Here is a 26,076-nt window from a genome sequence, read left to right as displayed (position 1 = left end):
GAACACCTCCAAGGAGGGGAGGTGTGAAAACTGCCACTTCAAGGGTTTAACAACTTGCCTGTTACCATTTTTTTTGGCTGATCCTGGCTTTGAAGAACTAACAAGGCCTCATCCAACCTGGCTTTGAATGCTTCCACACCTTCTCTGGGCAGCCTGTTCCAGTGTCTCAGCACCTACATGGGGACCAGTTTCTTCCTAATGTCTCATCTAAATCCAGCTTCTTCCAGAATAAAGCCATTAGTCTTTAACCTTCACCAGAGCAGGTTCAGGCTGGATGTTAGGAGGAAGTTCTTCACAGCAAGAGTGATTGGCATTGGAATGGGCTTCCTGAAGAGGTGTTTAAAAGGAGTCTGGATGAGGCACTTAGTGCCATGGGTTGGTTGGTTAGATAATGTTGGGCAATAGGTTGGACGTGATGATCCTGAAGGTCTTTTCCAACCTGACTGATTCTGTGACCTATAACTTTGTCAAAAGTCCCTCTCTAGCTCAGTGTTTCAGACACTGTTTTAATATCTGGGCAACACTGAATCATAGAATCAGTCAGGGTTGGAACATGATCTAGAGTGAGGTGTCCCTGCCTGACCTGGATGGTCCTTGAGGTCCCTTCCAACCCTGACAATTCTGTGATTCTATGATATTAAAACAGTGCATGAAACACTGAGCTGGAGAGGGACTCTTGACAATGGCATGGAGTTATGGGTCAGAGAATCACATAGAATCAGTCAGGTTAGAAGAGACCTCCAAGCTCAGCCAGTCCACCCTAGCACCCAGCCCTGGCCAATCAACCAGACCATGGCACTAAGTGCCTCAGCCAGGATTTTCTTGAACACTTCAAGGGACAGCAACTCCACCACCTCCCTGGGCAGCCCATTCCTATCATCCTAGGTCATTATTCTGGACAGTGTAAGAAGGTCAAGAGATGCCCATAGTGAGGGGACAATGGATCCAAGTCTCCAAGCAACTCACAGAATCACAGACCTGTCAGGATTGGAAGGGACCTCAAGGACCATCCAGTTCAGGCAGGGACACCTCACTCTTAGATCAGGTTGCCCAGAGCCACATCCAGCTTGGCCTTAATAATCATAGCATCATAGAGTCAAGCAGGTTGGAAGAGACCTCCAAGCTCAGCCAGTCCAACCTAGCACCCAGCTCTGGCCAATCAACCAGACCATGGCACTAAGTGCCTCAGCCAGGATTTTCTTGAACACTTCAAGGGACAGCAGCTCCACCAGCTCCCTGGGCAGCCCATTTCTATCATCCTAGGTCATTAAGTTGGACAGGATAAGAAGGTCAAGAGATGCCCATAGTGAGGGGACAATGGATCCAAGTCTCCAAGCAACTCACAGAATCACAGAACTGTCAGGGTTGGAAGGGACCTCAAGGATCATCCAGTTCCAACCCCCATGCCATGGGACACCTCACACTAGATCAGGTTGCTCAGAGCCACATCCAGTCTGGCCTTAAAGACCTCCAGGAACGAGACCTCCACTACCTCCCTGGACAACCTGTCCCAAAGTATCAAAGGTGGTTTGGGTTTGTGGGTTTTCTTTCAGCTATACTATTTCAAAGCATTAAAGAGTTTGGGTTGGGTTTGTTGCTCGTTTAGAAACACAAAACTGAGCAGGTTCTCAGAGCTCTGCTTTTATCAGTGATTAGCTCTGATTTATTAATGGCTATTTGATGAATAAATTAGGCCTTGCTTTTAAGGAACCTCTATTCTGGGCCATCAAATTTCACCATGAGCTTTTCCACTTCCCTCATTTCCTGCTTTCCCTGCTTGTTTGCTTTACCCTACAAATACATTTGATGGTTTATTACACAGCTGGATGGGGTTTGACTTGCAGCTCTCTTGTTCTGTCTAGTTTAGATTCCACTGCAGAGATCCCATGAAGATTAACAACAAATAATTACATTTTTGGGGGCTCTCTAAGCGAGATAAATAAAATTAGCAGACACAGATGTGGGTTTCTTCTTGCCAAGGAGTGCAGTCAAGCCTGGTCAAAAAGTTCCTCAAGACTAAATCCTTGTTGTTTCCTGGTATTTACTGCCACAGGAACAGGGAACAAGTGAGAAACTGTTAGCACAGCTAACAGAATTGTTTGGGTAGCAAAAGATCTCCAAGATCAGCCAGACCAAGCACCAAATCAGCACCACCATGGCCACTAAACCATGGCCCACAGTGCCATGTCCTCAGTGCTCTTGAACACCTCCAGGGATGGGGACTCCACCACCTCCCTGGGCAGCCTGTGCTAAGGCCTGACCACTCTGGCAGCAAAGAAATTGTTCCTCATCTCCAACCTAAACCTCCCCTGGCACAATTTCAGGCCATTTCCTCTTGTTCTATCACCTGACACTTGGGAGAAGAGAGCAGCCCCATCTGGCTCCAGCCTCCTTTCAGGGAGCTGCAAGGAGCAATGAGGTCTCCCCTCAGACTCCTCTTCTCCAAGCTAAACACCCTCAGTTCACTCAGCTGCTCCTTCCCAGATCTGTTTTTCAGACTCTTTCCCAGCTTTGCTGCCCTTCTCTGGACCTGTTCCAGCCCTTCAGTGTCCTTCTTGGAGTGAGGGGCCCAAAGCTGAACCCAGGATTCATGATGGGGCCTCACCAGTGCCCTGTACAGGGGTACAATCAATTCCCTACTCCTGCTGGCCACACCACTGCTGATCCAAGCCAGGATGCTGGTGGTCTTCTTGGCCATCTGGGCACTCCCTGGCTTATCTTCAGCTGCTCTCAATCAACACTCCCAAATCCTTTTCTGCTAGGCAGCTTCCAGACACTCTGCCCCAAACCTGAAGCCTTCCTGGGGTTGTTGTGACCTAAATGCATGACCCAGCACTTGGCCTTGTTGAACCTAATCCTACTGCTGTCAGCCCATGTATCCAGCCTGCCCAGGTCTCTCTGCAGAACCTTCCTAGCCTCCAGCAGATCAACACCTTTACCCAGCTTGGTGCCACGGGCCACAGCCTTAAGTTGTGCTGGGGGAGGTCTAGGCTGGATGTGAGGAGGAAGTTGTTGTCAGAGAGAGTGATTGGCATTGGAATGGGCTGCCCAGGGAGGTGGTGGAATTGCTGTGCCTGGAGGTGTTGAAGCAAAGCTTGGCTGGGGCACTTAGTGCCATGGTCTGGTGGATTGGCCAGGGCTGGGTGCTAGGTTGGACTGGCTGAGCTTGGAGGTCTCTTCCAACCTGCTTCATTCTATGATTCATGATGCTATGATTCCTGAGGGTGCCCTCAATCCTTTCATTTTTGCATCACCTGAAGTGACAGTCTGTGTGAAGCAGAGGAACAAACAGCTTCTGGTGGTGCTCTGTCCCATAAGTAGCTGTGTTTGGTTTCTTTCCCCCCCCCCCAGGAATAAGTGTTTGGGTTTGCTCTAATCATCAGGCATCGTTACAGTGAGTTATGGAGGCATTAAGATGTGCATCACCCACCTGCAAAGAGTGATTTATCTGGGATCCTTCATGTTCTCCACAGCCCCAAGAACCTGCTGCCCATACTAAACAAGTCCTGATGGGAGCCCTTCTGGAGCTTGATTTGAAATGCAAGCAGAGTCCATGAGCAGCAGCCATGCAATTAAAGATGACTACAGTGCTCCTGAGACAGCTCTCTGAAGTGTCTCCAAGATGCTGGGGAGAGAGAGCTTCATGGGCAACACTTCTCTTGCTGTGTAAATCAACAGACCCAGACACTTCATTCCCCAGACACCTCATCCCCAGATATTTCATTCCCCAGACACCTCACCCCCAGATATTTCATTCCTCAGATGTTTCATCCCCAGATATTTCATTCCTCAGATGCTTCCTTCCCAGGTATTTCATCCCTCAGACATTTCATCCCCAGGTTATTTCATTCCCCAGACACTTCAATTCATTCTTTTCATTTCATTTTTCACCTCAGCCTTTATTTTCTCTACTTCCACTAATTTCTTAAGGCTTTTTGTTAGGGTTTGTTTTTCTTTGGGGTTTTGGGTTGGGGTTTTGCATTGATTTGTTTTGGTTTGGGTTGGGGTTTTTTGTGGTTTGGGTTTTTTTTTAATAGAATAGAAGAGGAGTAGAATAGAATAGACTAGATGTAGAATAAATAGAATCAATCAGGTTGGAAGAGACCTCCAAGCTCAGCCAGTCCAACCTAGCACCCAGCCCTGGCCAATCAACCAGACCATGGCACTAAGTGCCCCAGCCAGGCTTGGCTTCAACACCTCCAGGCACAGCAACTCCACCACCTCCCTGGGCAGCCCATTCCAATGCCAATCACTCTCTCTGACAACAACTTCCTCCTCACATCCAGCCTAGACCTCCCCTGGCACAACTTGAGACTGGGTCCCCTCATGCTGTTGCTGGGTGCCTGGCAGAAGTGTTTCCCATCCATCCAGTTTCTTAAGACAGAGCCTAATGATCCCACATGGGTCCCTTGCTGTCACACGTTTGCTTCTGGCACTGCCACCTCCAGAGCACAACTCTTTGTCCATAAGCCTCTTGTCATCAGTGAGCCCAAATTGGGATGCTCTGGCTTCAACCTGGCACAAACATGACGAAACCCTGCAGAGATTGCTTGTCACATGGCAAGGGGAAAGCAGGAGTGGCACCAGCACTGTGTGTCCTTCAGCCACCGCCCTACCCACAGCTGCTGTCCTCACCCCTGCCCTCCCTCAGGCTGCTGGATTATTTTTGGGTTCTATATTTACTTCTTGTCCTCCTCCACTCCATGGGATCCATAGGACAGCTCCTCCTCACTTCTGAGTGATGGGATCCCAGCTGTGTCTGTCGAAGGACACACGGAGCAGGACCTGCTTGGAATGCAAGTCCTGCAAATGAGTCCAGCCTGCCCTGCCTGCCAGCTGTCCCCAGCTCTGGAGGTGACAACTGTCATTCTCCACCAGGAGTGTCTGGGACTTAACACTGACTTGAGAAGAGAGCAGAATCCTGCACCTGGGGTATAAGAACCTCCTGCACCAGTACTGGTGAGGGGGTGACCTGCTGGGAAACAGCTCCACAGAGAAGGACCTGGCAGTGCTGGTGGACAACAAGTGCTTCATGAGCCAGCAAAGTGCCCTCCTGGCCAAGAAGGACAATGGTGTCCATTCAGAAGAGTATGGTCATCAGGTCAAGGGAGGTTCTCCCTCTCTGCCCTGCCCTAGTCAGGCCACGTCTGGAATTGTAGGACAAATTCTTGGCTCCTCAGCTCAAGGGAGACAGGAAACTACTGGAGAGAGTCCAGTGGAGGCTACAAAGCTGCTGAGGGGCCTGGAGCATCTCTGCGAGGAGCAAAGGCTGAGAGCCCTGGGGCTGTGGAGCCTGCAGAAGAGCAGCCCCAAAAGAGGTCTGATCAATGCTCAGCAAGAGCTAAAGGAGCTGTGGGGGACAAGAGCCTGGGCCCAGACTCTTGTCAGTGGTGCCCAGTGGCACACCAAGGGGCAATGGGCACAAACTGGAAGCCAGGAGGTTCCACCTGAAGATGAGGAGAAAGTTGTTTGTTGTGAGGGTGCTGGAGCCCTGGAGCAGGCTGCCCAGAGAGGCTGTGGAGTCTCCTTCTCTGCAGAGCTTCCAACCCCAGGTGGAAATTGTACTGCTGGGCAAGCTGCTGTGGGTGCCCTTGGTGTAGCAGGAGGGTTGGAGTGGATGATCTCCAGAGGTCCCTTCCAACCCCTACCATGGGATTCTTTGAAATAACCCAAGCAGTGACCCTCCCTTTTGGTTCACTCTGTTGATTTCCCATGCAGCTTGCACTGCTCCAGCAGTGCTTCACCACCCCAGCAGGAGAAGTGGGTTTGGTTATTCATCTTCTGAATTTCTGCTAGGAAATAACACTGACCAGAAGCCAAAAGCCATAAAAAGATGAGCATCTGAATTAAAAAGGCCAATCTGCTAGGCAATGCACCATCCCCAAGTATAAATCACGACTGTTAATGCAGGAAGAATGGAAGAGTTTAAGGGGAAGCAGCATTAAAAGCTGGCAGTTGGTCTCTCTTTATCTCCTTGAACACGGTAAATGCTCTTATTGTCTCCTGAGTCCACCTAATTGCAACTCAAAAGCTGTTGCCATGGGTGCAGATGTTGGGTTCTATTTTGTTGTGGGTGTTCCAAGGGTTCTTTTTAGGATGCAAGTGGAATCACTTCTGCAATCCCAACAGAAATGAGCAGTGAGGTGACACTTGGCCACCAGGAACTGCAAGCGGCCCTTTAATACTGCCTGCAAAGGCTCCTGTGGTCCTTCAGCTGCTCAGTCAGCAAAGGATGCTCTAGGGATGGGCAAGAGGGCCTCAGAGGAGCACACTGTGGCTGTGGGGTGAGCTGCTGTCACCCCAAATGCTGAGAGAAGTGGGATTGTTCATCCTGGAGAAGAGAAGGCTGAGGGGAGACCTCACTGTTCTCTACAACTCCCTGAAAGGAGGTTGGAGCCAACTAGGGGGTTGGTCTCTTCTCCCTAGTAGCAGGTGATAGGAGAGGAAATGGCCTGAAATTGTGCCAGGTTGGCACCAGGATGGACCTCAGGAGAATGATGGAGCAATAGCTTTGTTGAAAGTGCAGGCAGCAACCACTCTGCAGTGCTAAGCTTCATGTCACAAGCTGAACCCATGGGCTAATAGCTAAACACATCTTTTGGCTGGCATCCTGACTCCCAGCTCCTGCTCCTCACCTTGGATTAATGGGCTGCTGCCAGAGTCTGGTGAAAGGAAAGTCATAGGATCATAGAATTGGTGAGGCTGGAAAAGCCCTCTAAGATCATCCAGTCCAACCAGCAACCCAAAACTACCATGGCCATTAAACCATGGCCCAAACTGCCATGGCTACACCCTTCTTGGACACCTCCAGGGATGCTGACTCCACTACCTCCCTGGGCAGCTTGTGCCAATGCCTGACCACTCTTGCAGCAAACAAATTGCTCCTCATTTCCAACCTAACCCTCCCCTGGCACAGTTTCAGGCCATTTCCTCTCATTCTGTCACCTGATACTGGGGAGGGGAGACCAAACCCCCACCTGGCTCCAATCTCCTCTGAGGGAGCTGTAGAGAGCAATGAGGTCTCCCTTCAGCCTCCTCTTCTCCAGGCTGAACATCCCACTTCACTCAGCTGCTCCTCACCATACCTATTCTCCAGGCATTGCCTCTCATTGCCCTTCTCTGGACCTGTTCCAGCAAGTCAATGTCTTCTTGGAATGAGAGGCCTAAAACTGAACCCAGTTCCTGCCACCTTCTCTCTGAGCAGAGCCAGCTTTTCTCTGCAGCTTTAAGACTTCTCTCACCACCCAGCTTTCTGCAAGCACAGGGCAAAGACAGTTGATACATTCCAATTGTGTGCCACCAAAAGAGTGTTGAGAGCTAAGGCAGTCATGCTCAGGTGGCACTGTCCCTCCTGGCTTCTTTTTCAGTCATTTGTGGGTTGAAACTTGATCTTTCAGCCCCATTCATTCCACACAGCATCATCCCCATGGCCATGTCCAAAATACCTTTCCAGTGAGGGTGATGAGATACTGGAACAGGTTACCCAGGGAGGCTGTGGGTGTCTCCTGTCTGGAGGTGTCCAAGGTCAGGTTGGATGAGGCCTTGAGTAACCTGCTCTAGTGGAAAGCATCCCTGCCCATGGCAGGGAGGGGTTAGAACTGGATGATCTTGAAGGTCCCTTCCAACCCAAACCATTCTAGAGACAAAGAGACACAAACTGATATAGAAACAGGTCCCTGATGGCAGTGACATCACCAATGTCACCACTGCTGCTGATTAGAAAACACAGAAGCACTGAATTAAGCAGGTTGGAAAAGACCTCTAAGATCATCGAGTTCAACCTATCACCTAACCCTTCTAATTAACTCAACCATGGTGCTAAGTGCTGGAACACAAACCCTGTGAGGAGAGGCTGAGGGAGCTGGGGGTGTGCAGCCTGCAGAAGAGGAGGCTCAGGGCAGAGCTCATTGCTGTCTACAACTACCTGAAGGGAGGCTGTAGCCAGGTGGGGTTGGGCTCTTCTGCCAGGCAAACAGCAGCAGAACAAGTGGACACAGTCTCAAGCTGTGCCAGGGGAGATCTAGGCTAGATGCTAGGAGGAAGTTGTTGGCAGAGAGAGTGATTGGCATTGGAATGGGCTGCCCAGGGAGGTGGTGGAGTTGCCATCTCTGGAGGTGTTGAAGCCAAGCCTGGATGAGGCACTTAGTGCCATGGTCTGGTTGATTGGCCAGGGCTGGGTGCTAGGTTGGACTGGCTGAGCTTGGAGGTCTCTTCCAACCTGCTTCATTCTATGATTCTATGATTCATCCAGCCACCAGTAGATAGTGATGAGACACTGGAACAGGTTACCCAGGGAGGCTGTGGATGCTCCCTCCCTGGAGGTGTTCGAGGACAGGTTGGATGAGGCCTTGAGCAACCTACTCTAGTGGAAGCTGTCCCTGCCCATGGCAGGGAAGGGTTGGAACTGGATGATTTTGAAGATTTCAGGAAAAGCCAGGATGAGGCATTTAGTGCCATGGTCTAGATGACTGGTTAGGGCTGGGTGCTAGGTTAGACTGGATGATCTTGGAGGTCTCTTCCAACCTGCTTGATTCTATGATTCTAAGATCCCTTCCAACCCAACCCTTTTGGGGATTCTACCATTTGAAGGTGCTTCAGACCCTTCTCTACACATCCTACAGCATGCACAGAGTCCACGGGGTGGGGAGGGAAGATTTATATTTCTATTTATTTATTTTAAGTTTATTTTTAGCTCTTCCAAAGAATTCACAGATTTGGATTAAATTTCCCTCTGGGTAGCAGTGGGAAGCAGTTGGCGCACGCCAGACGTCTGTCGCTGGGAAAGAGTGACCTACAAAAACTGGGTGATAATATCCTAAAGCAATGAATTATTCAGCTGCTTGCACATAGTAGAGATGGAAGAATGGCTTTGGAAATCCAGACTGAGCTTTTGATCCCACCACTCCTCCCCTTTTGGCACCTGGCCCGTGCTACAGTCAGGGAAAGGGCTACCAGAGGCCAAATGAAAGTGTGAGGAGTGGCGGAGGGAGCTGGGGGGGTTCAGCCTGGAGAAGAGGAGGCAGAGGGGAGACCTCATATCATAGAATCATAGAATCAAGCAGGCTGGAAGAGACCTCCAAGCTCAGCCAGCCCAGCCTAGCACCCAGCCCTGGCCAATCAACCAGACCATGGCACTAAGTGCCTCAGCCAGGCTTGGCTTGAACACCTCCAGGGACAGCAACTCCACCACCTCCCTGGGCAGCCCATTCCAATGCCAATCACTCTCTCTGACAACAACTTCCTAACAACATTCAGCCTAGACCTCCCCCTGCCACAACTTGAGACTGTGTCCCCTTGTTCTGTTGCTGCTTGCCTGGCAGCAGAGCCCAACCCCACCTGGCTACAGCCTCCCTTCAGGTAGTTGTAGACAGCAATGAGCTCTGCCCTGAGCCTCCTCATCTCCAGGATTAACAACCCCATTGCTCTCTACAACTACCTGGAGGGAGGTTGGAGTAAGGTGAGTGTTGGTTTCTTCTGCCTAGGATCAAGTGATAGGTCAAGAAGAAATATCCCTAAGTTGAACCAGGGGAGGCTTAGTTGGGATAGATTGGTTGGACTCTGTAGTCTTAAAGGCACCACTGCAAGCTCGACCTCAATGCAAGGAGCTGCTCTTGATGATGGAGTCACATTGTTTGCAATTGAGCAAGGCAGAGTGACCCTAAGGCTACCCTGGCCTGAAATTGTGCCAGGGGAGGTTTAGGTTGGAGGTGAGGAACAATTTCTTTGCTGCAAGAGTGGTCAGGCACTGGAACAGGCTGCCCAGGGTGGTGGTGGACTCAGCATCCCTGTGGGCATGGCACAGTGGGATATGGTTTAGTGGCCAAGGTGCTGTTGGGTTGATGGCTGGGCTGGATGATCTTAGAGGTCTCTTCCTGACCAAACAATTCCTGTGACTCTGTGACAACTGTAGAATCATTTTGGTTGAAAAATGCCTTCAAGATCATCCAGCCCAACCATTCTCTAACTCTCCTGAGGCTGGTGCTAAACCACATCCCTCAGCACCATATCTCTGTGGCTTTGAAATGCATGTAGGGATGGGGATTCAACCTCCTCCCTCAGCAACCTGTTCCAGGTTTTGAGAACTCTTCCAGTGAGGATTTTTCTTCCAATCTCCAACCTAAACCTCCCCTGTTGCAACCTGAGGCCATTTCTCCTTGTCCTGTCACTTTTTCCTTGAGAGATGAGACCAGCTCCCCCTACACACTCCAACCACCTTTCAGGGAGCTGTAGAGAGAGCAATGAGGTCTCCCCTCAGCCTCCTCTCCTCCACACTAAACACCCCCAGTTCCCTCAACTGCTCCTCACCAGCCCTGTTCTCCAGACCCTTCCCTAGCTTTGTTGCCCTTCTCTGGCCCTCCTGGCTTGGCAATCAGCCTGCTCATGGAGCAAAGACCTGAGCCTGGAAGCCAGGCAAAGGACTTTCTAATAAAACACTTCTTTAACTGAGCTGTTGCCTGCAAGGCACCGTTTTGACTTTGAAATTTTCCTCACTGTTTCTCCTTTCTCCTGGAAACTGAGCTGGGGGCTTGCTTTGATTTGCATTTTTGGTTTAATTGCTCTGGGTGAGAATGAGCAAGCTGTCCTCAGAAGCTGCAGGTGAAACAGGCAATGCTATTTTAGCTCATTAATTCTTCACTCTCTTCACACCAGTTGAGAATTTCTTGTTCTTTCAGGCATTCAGACGAGGTCTTCTTTGTCCTGCTTTGTCAGCAATGAAATATTGTCTGTGCCTACCCTGAGATGCTCACCAATTTGTTTTTCATCCAATAAAAAGGCCTCACAAAAACCACCCAGTGCAGCAAAATCTTGAGAAGAAAGCAAGAACTTAGCTCCTGGTGGGTCACAGAATGACAGAATGGTAGAGGTTGGAAAGGATCTCTGCACATCACCCAGTCCAGCACCCCTGCCAAAGCAGGTTCACTGAGATAAGGTCACACAGGAACATCTCCAGGTTGGTTTTGAATGTCTGCAGAGATGGTGACTCCACCACCACTCTGGGCAGCCTGCTCCAGGGCTCCATCACCCTTAAAGAAGTTCCTGAGAAGGGACTTCTGCACATCACCCAGTCCAGCACCCCTGCCAAAGCAGGTTCACTGAGATAAGGTCACACAGGAACATCTCCAGGTTGGTTTTGAATGTCTGCAGAGATGGAGACTCCATCACCTCTTTGGGCAGCCTGCTCCAGGGCTCCATCACTCTTAAATTAAAGAAATTCCTCCTCATGTTTAGATGCAACTTCCTATGGTCAAGTCTGTGCCCAATATCCCTTGTTCTGTCACTGGACACCACTGAAAGAAAGCCTGGTCCCATCCCTCTGACCCCCACCTTTTAAGTATTGATCAACATTGATGAGATTCCCCCCTTAGGCTGTTCTTTTCCAGACTCAAGAGCCCAAATTCTCTGCCCTTCTTCATCAGAGAGATGTTCTAGAAGGTGGCAGTGCTGGTGGGCTGAAAGAAACCCAATCCTTCTCCCAGTGGGACAATGGAGGTATCCAGCAGTATCAAGTGAGAAGCAGTCAAGCCCTGCTGCTTGCTTTATTGTCTTGGTAGAAAACCACAGTATGGTAGGGGTTGGAAGTGACCTCTGGAGATCATCCAGCCCAAGCTCCCTGCTAAAGCAGGGGCACCCCCAGCAGCTTGCCCAGCAGCACAATGTCCAGCTGGGCTTGGAAGCCCTGCAGAGAAGGGGACTCTCTGGGCAGCCTGCTCCAGGGCTCCAGCACCCTCAAATCAACAAAGTTTCTCCTTGAGCTGAGGTGAAACTACCTCAATATGAGGAAACCATCACAGAATGGTTTGGATTGGAAGGGATCTTTAAAGGTCATCCAGTCCAATCCCCCTGTAGTCAGCAGGGACATCTGAAACTGATCCCTAAACAATCTGATCTGGAATGATTCCAGGGATAGGGCATCCACCACCTCTCTGGGCCACCTGGGACAGGGTCTCACCACTCTTCTTGAATAAAAAATCTATTTCTTCCTTCTGTCTAGCCCAAATTTCCCTGGGTTAGTTTCAAAGTCATGCAGATGTGGCACCAAGGGACATGGGTTTGGGGTGACCTGGCAGTGCTGAGTTGATGGTTAGACTTGATGATCTCAAAGGTCTCTTCCAACCAAAACAGTTCTGATTCTGTGATCATAAAGGTCTTTTCCAATCAAGAAGATGTGATTACTCCTCAAGAGCCAGGCTTTGTCTTGTGAAATGGAATGGAGACCTCTGTGACAAACTTTTGTCCTCTTGCACCATCCACATCCTCCTCCTGTCACATCAAATTGGTGTGATCCTTCCCATTCTGCCTTTCAGTTTCTGGCTTAGGAGCTCAAAAATCAGTTTGGCTGCTCCATCTCGCAGGGGATTGTTGGCTGCAGCCACCAAAGGGTGAGAACTGCCAAGCAGAGCAGTACAAACAGAGGACTGGATGGGCACAGAGACACTTTGGAAAGCAACCATCTTGGATTATTGTTTTAAAGCATCCCAGCTCAGCAGGAGGGGAGGAAAATACTTGTATCCAAAGACAAAATGTTCTCACACTTCTGCAACATGCCCTAAATGTCAGCTCCTTGTCCCAGGATGCTTTTGTCTCTGCTGGAGCTACTGAAGAATCATAGAATCACTTTGGCTGGAAAAGACTAGCCCTGAATCACAGAATTGTTTTGGCTGGCAAAGACCAGCTCTGGGGCCTCCAACACCAGGATGTGGACCCACTGCAGGAGGTCCAGATGAGGCCACAAAGATGAGCAGAAGGCTGGAGCACCTCTCCTATAAGGACAGGCTGGGAGAGTTGGAATTGTTCAGCCTGGACAGGAGAAAGCTCCAGGGAGACCTTGGAGCAGATTTCAGTATCAAAAGGGAACCTACAGGAAGGCTGAGGAGGGACTGTTTGAGGGGCCTGTGGTGACAGGACAAGGGGCAAAGGTTTGAAACTGGATCAGGGGAGATTCAGGTTGGACATGAGGAGGAGTTCTTCACAATGAGAGTGGTGAGACACTGGAACAGGTTGCCCAGAGATGTGGTTGAGGCCCCATCCTTAGGGACACTCAAGATCAAACCTGACATGGCCTCGGGCAGCCTGAACAAGTCAGAGCTGTCCCTGTTGACTGCAGGGGGGTTGGACAAGATAACTTTTGAAGGGTCTCAGTGCAGTCTGTGACTCTGTGACCTTTCAGATGACCAAGTCCAACCCTTACCTAACTCTACCCAGTCCGGTGGTAATCCATGTGCAACACAACAAACCACGCAGCACAGCAAACACATTTAAACCAAAACTCGACTCCAAAAGAGAAGCTTGGGTGAGAACCTGATCAGTACATTGAGCAGAACAAACAGTAATTAAAGTCTCCTCCCACCATCTTCCAGCCAGCTGTAGGATCCACATTGAAAGGGACAATTTGCAATCACTTCAGCTTTCTAATTGAGAGACGACACAGCCAAAAGCCGTTGGCCACAATCTTGATCTAACACAGGTCATGGCCCAACCTCCCATGTCATCACAAGCTGTGCCTTCAGATGGATTTGAGATGTTTATTTATAACCTATTGTCTTTCAGGTCCTGCAGTGTACTTGTGCTCTTAGCTCCTTCCCAGTCTGCAGCAGAAACAATAGCTCTGATGGGCAATCAGCACCCGTCGGGGGCTTGATGGTGCCGTGTGATGATGACAATAATTCAGAAGTAATCTTGGCAGGAGACAAATTAAAGCCCAAAAATTCTTCTCTGTGGGATTTAGGGAGAAGTTCTGGCAGGGAAAACTTCTTGCATTTAAAACAAGTTGGAGTCCTGAAGTCCTAAACTCCTAAAGGTTGGAGTCCTGAAGTCCTAAAGGTTAGAGTCCTAAAGTCCAAAAGGTTGGAATCCTGAAGTCCTAAAGTTCTAGAGGCTGAAATCCTGAAGTCCTAAAGTCCTAAACATTAGAGTTCTAAAGCCCTAAAGGTCAAAGTCCTGAAGTCCTAAAGTTAGAATCATAGAATCAGTCAGGGTTGGAAGGGACCACAAGGATCAGTCAGTTCCAACCCCCCTGCCATGGACAGGGACACCCTACCCCAGAGCAGGCTGCCCACAGCCTCAGCCAGCCTGGCCTGAAACACCTCCAGCCATGGGGCCTCAATCATCTCCCTGGGCAACCCATTCCAGCCTCTCAACACTCTCATGCTCAACAACTTCCTCCTCACGTCCAGTCTGAATCTCCCCACCTCCAGCTTTGCTCCATTCCCCCCAGTCCTGTCACTCTCTGATAGCCTAAAAAGTCCCTCCTGAAGGCCTACAGGTCAGAGTCCTGAAGTCAGAAATGTTGGAGTCTTGAAGTCCTAAATATTAGCATCCTGAAGTCCTAAAGGTTAGTCCTGAAGTTCTAAATGTTAAAATCATGAAGAGCTAAAGGTCAGAGTCCTGAAGTGGTAAATTCCTAAAGGCTGGAGCTCAGAAAACCTGAAGGTCAGGGTATTGAAGTCCTGAAGTGCTAAAGTCCTAAAGGCTGGAGCTCTGAAAACCTGAAGGTCAGGGTACTGAAGTCCTGAAGTGCTAAATTTCTAAAGGCCAGAGTCTTGAAGTCCTAAAGATTGGAGTCCTTTGGGATCATCAAGTCCAACCACTTGCCTAGAGCTCACAATCCCACCACAACTGCTAAGCTACTACCACTAAATCACATCCCTCAGCCACACATCCACACATCTTTTAAATCCCTCCAGGTATGGTGACTCCATCACCTCCCCAGGCAGCCTGTTCCAGAGCCTGAGAACCCCTTCTGTGAAGATGTTTCTCCTAATATGCATCCTAAACCTCCCCTGGCACATCTTGAGGCCACGAAGTAGGCTTTGATATATCAGGTTTGCACAATCAGTTATTCCCCAGGAAATTCCTCACTTCTGAAGTCCCCATCAAACACTTCACTAAACCCACACTTTGGACAAAGTGAGAGTCTTGAATGGTTTGTGCTCCACATGAAGATGCACAGCCAGCAGAAGTGGTTGCTGGTAAGAGAGAGCCCTGGAGCAGGCTGCCCAGAGAGAATCATAGAATCAAGCAGGTTGGAAGAGACCTCCAAGCTCAGCCAGTCCAACCTAGCACCCAGCCCTGCCCAATCAACCAGACCATGGCACTAAGTGCCCCAGCCACGCTTTGCTTCAGCACCTCCAGGCACGGTGACTCCACCACCTCCCTGGGCAGCCCACTCCAATGCCAATAACTCTCTCTGACAACAATTTCCTCTTAACATCCAGCCTAGACCTCCCCTGGCACAGCTTGAGACTCTGTCCCCTTCTTCTGTTGCTGCTTGCCTGGCAGAAGAGCCCAACCCCACCTGGCTACAGCCTCCCTTCAGGGAGCTGCAGACAGCAATGAGCTCTGCCCTGAGCCTCCTCTTCTGCAGGCTGCACACCCCCAGCTTCCTCAGCCTCTCCTCACAGGGTTTGTGCTCCAGGCCCCTCACCAGCCTTGCTGCCCTTCTCTGGACACCTTCCAGCACCTCAACATCTCTCTCGAATTGAGGGGCCCAGAACTGGACACAGCACTCAAGGTGTGACCTGAGCAGTGCTGAGTACAGGGGAAGAAGTCTCCTTTTCTGGAGAGCTTCCAAACCCATCTGGCCATCATGACGTGTGCAAGATGCCATTGGTGACCCTGCTTCAGCAGGGGGGTTGGGCTGGATGATCTCCAGAGGTCCCTTCCAATCCCCAGCACTCTGTGACTCTCTGGGCTCTCCTCATCTCCACACTGCCCGGGCACACCCAACATACCAGCAGGGGAAAAAAAAAACACAATTAAAAACCAAAGTGAAAATGTACCTAAAATGTTGAACTTTGAATTGTTGACATCATTAAAAAGTTGCCTCCACAAGAGTTTTTCCACTGTGCGTTAGGAAGAGCAAAGGAAGCTGCTGAGCACTGCCAACAACAAGCAGGTGTCCAGATAACATTTGGTCCTGTCAGAGTGATTTTGTTTTCCATTCCACACTGTGCAGATTGCCAGAACATTTGAATAGGATGGAAGAAAATGATTAAACAGGACCCAAAAAGTTGATAGCAATGAGGAGTGAAATCTGCTCTTTAAAAAAACAAAAAGGTCTCCTCCACAGCAAGAGTAGCAAACATCTCAGTCCAAACCAACTGAAAGGCTAATAAAAACATTACTGGCCCTGACAGGCCACTTTAAGCTGGAGAGAAACATGGCAGGAAGACCAACCACGAAGTGCTGGCTTGTGGTCAAGAGTTAGGGCCAAGCTGGCCACCAGAGCAGTGCCGGAGGCTCTCTGTGAAGCTCTCTCACTTCCCAAAGGGAAGAGAAAAGGAGTAAGGGGGTGAGACTGATGGGGTGCAAAAGACACTCAGATAACTGTGATAGAAAGAAGAACAACCCCATAGAAGAGGGAAGATTTAGATTAGAGATTAGGAAGAAAGTCTTTACAGTGAGGGTGGTGGAACAGGTTGCCCAGGGAGGCTGTGGATGTCCATTGCCTGGAGGGGTTCAAGGCCAGGCTGGATGAGGCCTTGAGCGACCTGCTCTAGAGGAAGGCATCCCTGCCCATGGCAGGGAGGGGTTAGAACTGGATGATCTTGAAGGTCCCTTCCAACCCAAACCATTCTAGAGACAAAGAGACACAAACTGATATAGAAACAGGTCCCTGATGGCAGTGACATCACCAATGTCATCACTGCTGCTGATTAGAAAACACAGAAGCACTGAATTAAGCAGGTTGGAAAAGACCTCTAAGACCATCGAGTTCAACCTATCACCTAACCCTTCTAATTAACTCAACCATGGTGCTAAGTGCTTCATCCAGCCACCAGTAGAGACAGGATGGTTTCTTTTAAACATCTAATCATCTGCAGCTTTGCTGACCTTTGTTCCTGAAAGGAAGCCTGGACCTGTCCTTAAATTGAAGTCAGAAGAGGACTCCCTGCAAAGCCACACCAGAAGGCACAGCTTAATGGCCACGGTGGTGCTGGACTCGATGATCTTAAGAGTTCTTTTCCAACCCAAGCGATTCTGTGACTTTTAACTATGTTCAAACAGACCCTTTTAGGTACCTTTTTTTTTGTTTCCTTCTGACTTTTCCATCCCACTTGCCACTAACTCAGACAGGCTGCCGCTGCTTTTCTCTCAGCTCAAATCCCCTCCTGCTGACAGGTTCCCTGAAGCGATAAGAAACCACCTTCAGAAGCAGGCAGAACGTCCAGGCATTGTGAAGTTTTCCTTTTCCAACCCCCCCCCCCCACCCCCTTAACCTCTGTTTGTGAATTAAATGTGAGCTCTATTGCCCTTTAAGCTTTATCCCCACGCTTTTATCTCGAGCTTCATTAGTCTCTTTAGGACACATTTCAGGCAAGCTTCAAAGCCTTCTCCTGCAGAAAAAGTAACACTTCCAGTTAACCTGCCTTGCTCTTTTCTCCTGATTTTTTCCCCCCTCCTCATATATTGCAGCTTTTGTGGTTTTCTTTTCTGCGTGGCTTTCCCCCCCCTCCCCCTCTCCACCCTCTCCCAATCCTCCTGCTTCTATTTCTTGTATCAAAAGATTTCCAATCGCTGCTGGGGAGGGCTGGATGTTGTTCAGCAGATGTCATCACTCTTTGTTTTTTAAACATTTCTCTTTAGAGATTTTTGTGGGTTTTGGTTTTTTTTTTTAAACAACTTTAATCCTCTCTCACGACTTCAGGATTTAGGTTTGTGGTTTGGGTTGTTTTTTTTTTTTTTCAACCAATACATTTGTACCCGAGTACATTTTTATTTCTAGCACTTGCTGGTAATGAAATAGGGATTATTTGCCTTAAATCCATGCATTCATCAGCTATACAGCAGCAGGATCAAGCAGTGAGCATTACTGATCTGTGTTGCGTTGGGTGATTTTGATGAGACAAAAGAAGCATATGAAAACAATAAAGGTGGGAGACATCACCCCTCTCCCTCCCCCCTTCTCCCTTATTAGCTCTATCAACACAACAAATTGGAACCAGGATTCTGCCAAAATGCAAATCAAGTGGGAAAATTCCAACATGATCATAGAATCACAGAATCAAGCAGGTTGGAAGAGACCTCCAAGATCATCCAGTCCAACCTAGCACCCAGCCCTGGCCAATCAACCAGACCAGGGCACTAAGTGCCCCAGCCAGGCTTGGCTTCAACACCTCCAGGAACGGTGCCTCCACCACCTCCCTGGGCAGCCCATTCCAATGCTAATCACTCTCTCTGCCAACAGCTTCCTCCTAACATCCAGCCTAGACCTACACCGGTACAACTTCAGACTGTGTCCCCTTGTTCTATTGCTGCTTGCCTGGCAGAAGACCCCAACCCCACCTGGCTACAGTCCCTTCAGGGAGTTGCAGACAGCAATGAGGTCACCCCTGAGCCTCCTCTTCTCCATACAAGGCCTGCAAATTATCCACTTAGGTAGGACAATTCACCTGGGAATAACACACCCACAAGCTACCCCAGGTGGGTATCAGTTATGGGTTTTAGTTGTCAAACATTTGTTTGCTTTGTATTTTGCCTTAACTTTGTTAAAACTGCCTCAAATTCTTCATTTAGTAGACTGGAGCATCTCTCTGAGGAGGAAAGGCTGAGAGGGACCTGGGGCTGTTGAGCCTGGAGAAGAGCAACCTGAGAATGCTGATCGATATCTGAAGGTCAAAAAGGTGGGGCCACATTCTTGTCAGTGGTGCCCAGTGACAGGACAAGGGGCACAAAGTGGAGCTCAGGAGGTTTTAGCTGAGAAGGAGGAGAAAGTTGTTTGGTGTGAGGGTGCTGGAGCCCTGGAGCAGGCTGCCCAGAAAAGTTGTGGAGTCTCCATCTTCTGAAGAGCTTCCAACCCCATCTGGGCATTGTGATGCTGGGCAAGCTGCTGTGGGTGACCCTGGGGACTAGATGATCTCCAGGGGTCAATCCCAGACCCCATCGTACTTCTGGGATTTGGCACCAAGTTTACAACGTGCTGCTCCTCTTGATGCCCAACAACCAAAATCTTACCTTCCTGAGCTGACTGATTTTCCCAGAACTTGAGTTCTTCAGGCTCCCAAACTCCCCAAAAGGAACTCAGGAAATGGACATTTTCACTACCAAGATGTTCAGAGGAAGTTTCAGACTCCCTCAAAGATGAAAGCTCATTTCTAAAGCTCATTTCTGTTCTGTTTTGCCTTCTTGCACAGAGAACTCCCTGAAATCAAGAGCACTGCAATTGTTGCATTTCCAGGCAAAGAGTTTGATCTGCTCTGGTTAACTTTTCCCTACTTCAGATTGATCTGAATGCAGTCTGCTCCACAGTGACAGTGAATGGAAGCAGTGCAACACAATCATAACATGCTAAGCATAAGATGGTTTTTAAATCAAAACACATTGTTGGACAAAATTAAAGAGTTCAAATTAGGTAAATGTCTTCAGAGGAAGAGAAAAATAAGTTTGGAGCATGGGAAAAAAGTTGCCTCCAGAAAGAGAAAAGGGTTGTGTGTTGAACATATGCATCTATAACATATCAGCCAGCCCTAGGACTCCTTGCAAGGAACAAAAACAAAACCCCAAGCCTCCAAACCACAGCATCAAACCTGTCTTCTCAAAAGCCAAAAATCAATCCAATTCTTGAATAACTCATGAAGCTCTAATGGAAACAACAAATAATTCATAATAAAACCTTCTGCACAACTTCAAGCTCTGCTGTCAGGGAATAATTAGACACAGAGGCAAATCAAGAAGATAATTTTGTGGAGAAAGAGAAATTTTTTTACACCTTTTAGTGTCATTTTTTTTTTTGGAAGCCCAGAGGGTTTTCTTTAACTTAAAAATTGTAGAAATCAATAGTTTTGATGTAGGCAAGAAACTAAACTCAGAGTTGCTAAAGGCAATGCTGCCTTCAGCCTCTCTTTGCTTTCTGCTTGGATCCTGCTTTTCCCAGGATGAAGCAGGATAAAATTAGGCACTCTGGAATTAAAATAATCATATAAATATTGTTTGGTTGTTGCTGTTGGTGGGTTTTTTTTTTCCCCCACTCCTTTCCTAGTTTATTAACTGAATCACAGGACAGCCAAGCTGGAAGCTTCACTGAGATTTCCTTATGGATTCAAAATCTCGCAGTGAATTTTGTGTACAAGCCCTCACCCTGCTGGTCAGAGCTCAAATGGAAACCGTTATGCATCCTCACAACATTTATACCTAAAAGGACAAATGTCTGGCAAATATTTGAGAGCAATTTCTTATTTAATTGGTATGCAGAAACCATAAGTGCATTTCTGAGAGCAACAATAGAGACTGCTGTGTCTTTACTCAATTCTCCTGTGTCTTTACTCAATTCTTGAACACCTCAATTGGAGGTGTTCAAGAAAAGCCTGGATGAGGCACTTAGTGCCATGGTTTAGTTGCCTGGCTAGGGCTGGGTGCTAGGTTGGACTGGATGAGCTTGGAGGTCTCTTCCAACCTGCTTGATTCTATGATTCTATTAATTAGTTGTGCTGTCATTATACCACTGAAGAAACTTAAACACATCTCCTCCCCTCATCTTCTGACAAATTCTCTACTTCAGAACAGTAGAAAAATATCACTACTGGAGTACTGGGACCAGTTCTGGGGTCATGAATTCAAGAGACAGGCAACTACTGGAAAGAGTCCAGGGGAGGCTGCAAAGATGCTGAGGGGCCTGGGGCATCTCTGCGAGGAGGAAAAGCTGAGAGCCCTGGGGCTGTGGAGCCTGCAGAAGAGCAGCCCCAGAGGGCATCTGAGCAATGTTGATCAATATCTGAAGGCTGAGGGTCAAGAAGATGGAGTCACATTCTTGTCAGCAGTGCCCAATGGCAGGACAAGAGACACAAACTGGAAGCCAGAAGGCTTGGGACCACAAGAATCATCTAGTTCCAACCCCTCTGCCATGGGCAGGGACACCCTACCCTACAACAGGCTGGCCAGAGCCCCATCCAGGCTGGCCTTAAACACCTCTAGGGATGAGGCTTCCACCACCTCCCTGGGCAACCCATTCCAGGCTCTCACCACTCTCATGCTGAAGAACTTCCTCCTCACGTCCAGTCTGAATCTCTGCACCTCCAGCTTTTTCAGGCTCCACCTGAAGATGAGGAGAAACTTGTTCAGTGTGAGGTGCTAGAGCCCCAGAACAGGCTGCCCAGAGAGGTTATGGAGTCTCCTTCTCTGGAGAACACCCGAACCCACCAGGCCTTCCCACCCTCCTTAACAGAAAGACATCAGAAACACCAAATTCCTCAGCACCACCTTTATTTAATATGCTGAACAATGCAAAACCAGAGGGTATGATCTCTGCCATGCACAAACACATACAGAGAGTTAAAATCAGACAAGCTGATTGTGTCTTAATCTCTTATCCGCAACCTAAAGAGCTGCAGTGGATATTCAGAAAGTATTTTTCCTTGATCCCACAATCCAAGAAAGATTAGAAGTAAAAAGCAAAGGGTGCTCATTTGTTTCCATCATCTGAGCACTCCTGGATACTCAAAATTGGGCCATGTAGAAAAGAGGTCACTATGAGCTCACCCTGCCCTAAGTGACCTGGACTTGTGCTGCCCCCAAACTGGGAATGAGCCAAGGGACACTGGTTCCAGCTGGTTGCTGCTGCATCCAGCCTCTAAATTAGCTTCACAGCAGTGCTAACCCTTTGCTAACTCTTTGTATTGACTGAGTGGGTTCATAGAATCACAGAATCAGCCAGGTTGGAAGAGACCTCCAAGTTCATCCAGTCCAACCTAGCACCCAGCCCTGGCCAATCAACCAGACCATGGCACCAAGTGCCTCATCCAGGCTTTTCTTCAACACCTCCAGGGATGGTGCCTCCACCACCTCCCTGGGCAGCCCATTCCAATGCCACTCTCTGGGAAGAACTTCTTCCTAACATCCAGCCTAGACCTACCCCAGCACAACTTGAGGCTGTGTCCCTTTCTTTTCTTGCTGCTTGCCTGGCAGAAGAGCCCAACCACACCTGGCTACAGCCTCCCTTCAGGGAGTTGTAGACAGCAATGAGCTCTGCCCTGAGCCTCCTCTTCTGCAGGCTGCACACCCCCAGCTCCCTCAGCCTCTCCTCACAGGGCTGTGCTCCAGGCCCCTCCCCAGCCTTGGTGCCCTTCTCTGGACACCTTCCAGCTCCTCAACATCTCTCTTGAATTGAGGGGCCCAGAACTGGACAGGATGCCACAGCTGGAGATTCCTGGGTTCAGTTCTGTGCTCCCCAATCCAAGAGAGACACAAAGTACTGGAGAGTGTCCAAGGGAAGCTCTGAACATGCTGAGGGGCCTGGAATGTCTGTGCAGAGGAAAGGCTGAGAGCCCTGGGGCTGCCGAGCCTAGAGAGAAGAGCAGTCCCAGAGGGGACCTCCTCAAAGCTTATTGGTGTCTGAAGGCTGAGGGTCAAGATGGGGCCAGACTTTGTAGTGACGGGACAAGGGCCAGTAGGCACAACTTGGAAGCCAGGAGGTTCCACCTGATCAGGAGGAACTTGGAGGTTCCACCTGATCGGGAGGAGAAGCTTGGAGGTTCCACCTGATCGGGAGGAGAAACTTGGGAGGTTCCACCTGATCGGGAGGAGAAGCTTGGGAGGTTCCACCTGATCGGGAGGAGGAACTTGGAGGTTCCACCTGATCGGGAGGAGAAACTTGGAGGTTCCACCTGATCGGGAGGAGAAAATTGGGAGGTTTCACCTGATCGGGAGGAGAAAATTGGGAGGTTCCACCTGATCGGGAGGCAGAACTTGGAGGTTCCACCTGATCGGGAGGAGAAAATTGGGAGGTTCCACCTGATCGGGAGGAGAAAATTGGGAGGTTCCACCTGATCGGGAGGAGAAACTTGTTTGTTGTGAGGGTGCTGGAGCCCTGAAGGAGGCTGCCCACAGGGAGGCTGCGGCGTCTCCTCGGCAAGCTGCTGTGGATGCTGGTGTAGCAGAGGGGTTGGAGAGGATGATGTTCTCCAGAGCTCACTTCCAATCCCCACCGTGCTGGCCTTCAGGGAAGAGCTGCCAAAGCAGGGTTCACAGAATGCGTGCGGGAGCCTCGACGATCATCCTGTCCCGCCCCCGCTCCCGGCAGCGAGCAGGGGCATTTCGAGGGTTCCAAGGGTTCTCCTAGAGTGCCAAAGTGCCCACACAGTATGCAACTATCAACCCAGAAGGGCGCAGAAAGCCATCCTTAGGTCACTACCACCTTTCAGTTACACCGGGGCCGAGCGGTCCCACGGGCCCAAGGAGGTGCCCCAGGGCTACCTGAGCTTTCCGCCCTCAGCCACAGTTCCGAGGCCGGGAAGGAGCGGTACGACAGGCCAAGGGCCTCGCCCAAGGCTCTCCTTCCGCCTGCGCAACCTCCTCCCGCCGCCGCCGCCGCCGCCGCCGCCGCTCCCTCAGGCGGCATCTACCACTGCGCACCCGATGCGAGGGGAGCCTCCAGCGCCCGCCCGCAGCGGCCCCGCTCGGCGCGCACCACCCCACACGGCCGCCGGAGGGGGAGGCCAGCAGAGAGGCCGAGCTCCCGCCCTGGCGCCTACCACCCGCAGGACTGCGGAGGGGAGCGCGCCTGCCACCTGCCGGTTACCTTGAGCAGGCGGCGAAGATCGCGCCAGACGGTTCTCCCCCGCCCCGCTTCCTTCAGAGGCTCTTGGTGCCGCCCGGCTCCTCCAGCCCCGCCCGGCCCACGTGAGCCCTTTCCCAGCGTCCCCTCCGCTCAGCCCCCGCCGCAGCCGCTTCCCCCCGCGCTAGCTCTGCGGCCCGCCGGGCCTGCGCTTCGCTCCCCGCCGGTAGCGGCCCAGCTTACACCCAGAGGAGCCTCTGCTTGCTATCCGCTGCATCCTCGATCCGGCCAATCCGCCTTTTTTCCGCGGCTTTCCCGCTAGCCCCCGGCGCGGGGCCTCCCTCTCTTCATCTCGCCTGGTCCTTCCCGCCGCCAGCGGCTCCCGGCGCCGACGCTAAGGGAGGCGGAGAAGAGTTCTTCGCGGCTGGGCCGACGGCCAGGATGTCAGGTGGGGACTCGGCGGCGGCGGCGGCGACCGCCTCCCCTCAGCCGCTCCCGTTCTCCTTGCCGAAGCCCCCTCCCCTCATGCAGCTGACGCCGGGGGACGCCGTCCGTCCTGTCTCTTCCGCCGCGGACCAATCACCGAAGAGCGCTCGCCTGGCGGGCCGCCCGGATTGGCCGACTGGCAAGCCAGTCAGCCTGCTGGCCCCGTTGCTCCCGCCCCGCGGGGAGCCCGAGCCGCTCATGCCCTTTGGCCCCTCGTCGCGGCAGCCACTCCGAGGGAGGCTTCTTGGCAGGTGCAGCGGCGGCAGCCTGCTCAGCCCCTCCATGCGGCCCGGCGGCGTCGACCGCGGATCCCTTATGGTGAGTGAGGGGCGGCGTGGAAAGGGGGTCCGGGTGGGCCGCGCTCAGCCCCGGCTCCTGCCAGGCTCCTCTGAGCCTCCATCCGTGGCTGACTCGCCTTGGCTACGTCTGTCAGTGGCGGGACAGGTCTTGTGGTGTGAACAGCACGGAGGAGAGCGCTGAGGGCACTCAGCCTTGGCGGGCTTCCGCCTTCGGAGGCGGTGCGTTGCTGTCGAGCCCCAGGAATGGCTGAGGGAAGTGGAAGCTTAGCAAGTGTGCTTCCCGCCTTGAGTGCCCCCGGCGACTATCAGGGAGGCAGGTACATGACAAGCAGCACCCTCAGAAAGCGAAGGAAAGCTTTGATTTGACATCGAAGTAGGTTGTCCGGGGAGGTAGTGGGATCACCACCCCTAGAGATGTCCAAGAAACGTGTGGACATGGCACTTGTGGGCATAGTGGTGGTCTTAGGTCGATGGTTGGACTCAATGATCTTGAAGGTTTTTTTCCAACTTGAAACAGTTCTATGATTCTAAAGAGGTTCTGAGGAATCCTGGTTCATCCACCTTGAGTTACTTGGACAGCAGCTGAGACTGTAGAGACAGGCAGCCTGTCACTGCACATCTTGTGAGACTCAAGGGTGTGCCAATGTCAAGCATTCCCTTCAGAACCTTCAAATCTTCCTACTGTGTGATTTCTTTGAGTGAAACACCCACTCCCAGCTTCAGAGAGCCTTCTGGTACCAAAAGAAAAATTGAAAAGCTTATTTTTAAACTCATAAGAAAGAAGCTCTACTTAGTATTTTCTTTTTCTGCTAAGAATCCTTCTTAAGTGATATTTGGGAGGTGGTGGAGTCACCATCCCTGCAGGTGTTCAAGCAAAGCCTGGATGAGGCTCTTAGTGTCATGGTCTAGTTGATTGGATAGGACTGGGGGATAGGTTGGACTGGATGAGCTTGGAGGTCTCTTCCAACCTGGTTGACAGGGCTGGGTGCTAGGGTTGGACTGGATGAGCTTGGAGGTCTCTTCCAACCTGGTTGATTCTATGATTCTATGAAGGCATCCCTGCCCATGATGAGAGGGTCGGAACTAGATGATCTTGAAGCATCCTATGAATTAGTTTCTAACATACTTCTGTGTGTATATATTTAAGTTATATGGTCTTAGTTCTATGCACCTTATCTTAAGGTACTCTTAGAGCTGTTGCTTCTAGCTAGAGTAGAAAATTGTTAATGTATTTTGGTGATTCAACATAGGAAAAATGACCATATCCATTCTTGTACCAACACTGGGACTATACCAAGTGTCAGAACAACAACAAAGGGTATTTAGGAAAGAACAACAAAACTGGTGGAGGTTCTAGAGCCAGAGGACTGGTGAGAAGCAGTTGAGGGAAGTGAGGTTGTTCAGCCTGGAGAAAATGAGGCTGAAAGGAGATCTCGTTGCTTTCTACAGCTCTCTGAAAGGAAGTTGGAGTGAGATGGAGATTGGTCTTTTCTCAGGTAGCAAATGATGAGACTAGAGGAAATAACTTCAAGTTGCACCATGGGAGATTCACAGAGGGACACGAGGAACAGTTTCTTCCCTGAAAGAATTGTGAGGCCCTGACCTGGCTGCCCAGAGCAGTGGTAGAGTCCTCATCCTTAGACGGCTTTCAAAGTCGTGTAGATGTGGTGCAGAGGCAGGTAGTGTAGTGGTGATTTTCTAGTGTTGGTTCAATAGTTGGACCTGATGAACTTAGTTGTTTTCCAGCCTGGATCATTCTGTGAACCTATCGAAATAGAACAGGGGTATCACAGTCGGTGTAGA

General features: G+C 50.3%; 1 protein-coding gene and 1 long non-coding RNA gene across 5 annotated transcripts in view; one reads left to right on the top strand and one right to left on the bottom strand.

Moving 5' to 3' along the window:
• LOC135181787 (uncharacterized) overlaps positions 1-23,802 on the bottom strand; it is a 30,933-nt gene extending 7,131 nt beyond the window's left edge. Inside the window, exons 1-2 of the long non-coding RNA XR_010304996.1 lie at positions 23,732-23,802; positions 20,959-21,031 (exon numbers count right to left, since the gene is read on the bottom strand). This is a non-coding gene — a long non-coding RNA (uncharacterized LOC135181787). The remainder of the gene's footprint in view (positions 1-20,958; positions 21,032-23,731) is intronic.
• A 31-nt stretch (positions 23,803-23,833) lies between these two features.
• Positions 23,834-26,076, top strand: part of PRPF40A (pre-mRNA processing factor 40 homolog A) — a 36,917-nt gene continuing 34,674 nt past the window's right edge. For all 4 annotated transcript variants that reach the window (XM_064155099.1, XM_064155090.1, XM_064155081.1 and 1 more), the window contains exon 1: positions 23,834-24,292. In XM_064155099.1, the coding sequence (XP_064011169.1) occupies positions 23,930-24,292 (363 nt within the window). In that variant the 5' untranslated portion in view covers positions 23,834-23,929. The remainder of the gene's footprint in view (positions 24,293-26,076) is intronic.

Source organism: Pogoniulus pusillus, chromosome 2 (genome assembly GCF_015220805.1).
Source record: "Pogoniulus pusillus isolate bPogPus1 chromosome 2, bPogPus1.pri, whole genome shotgun sequence".
NCBI classification, from domain to species: Eukaryota; Metazoa; Chordata; class Aves; order Piciformes; family Lybiidae; genus Pogoniulus; species Pogoniulus pusillus.
Note: the sequence above shows the minus strand (reverse complement) of the source record. Positions and strands in the feature narration are given on the sequence as shown.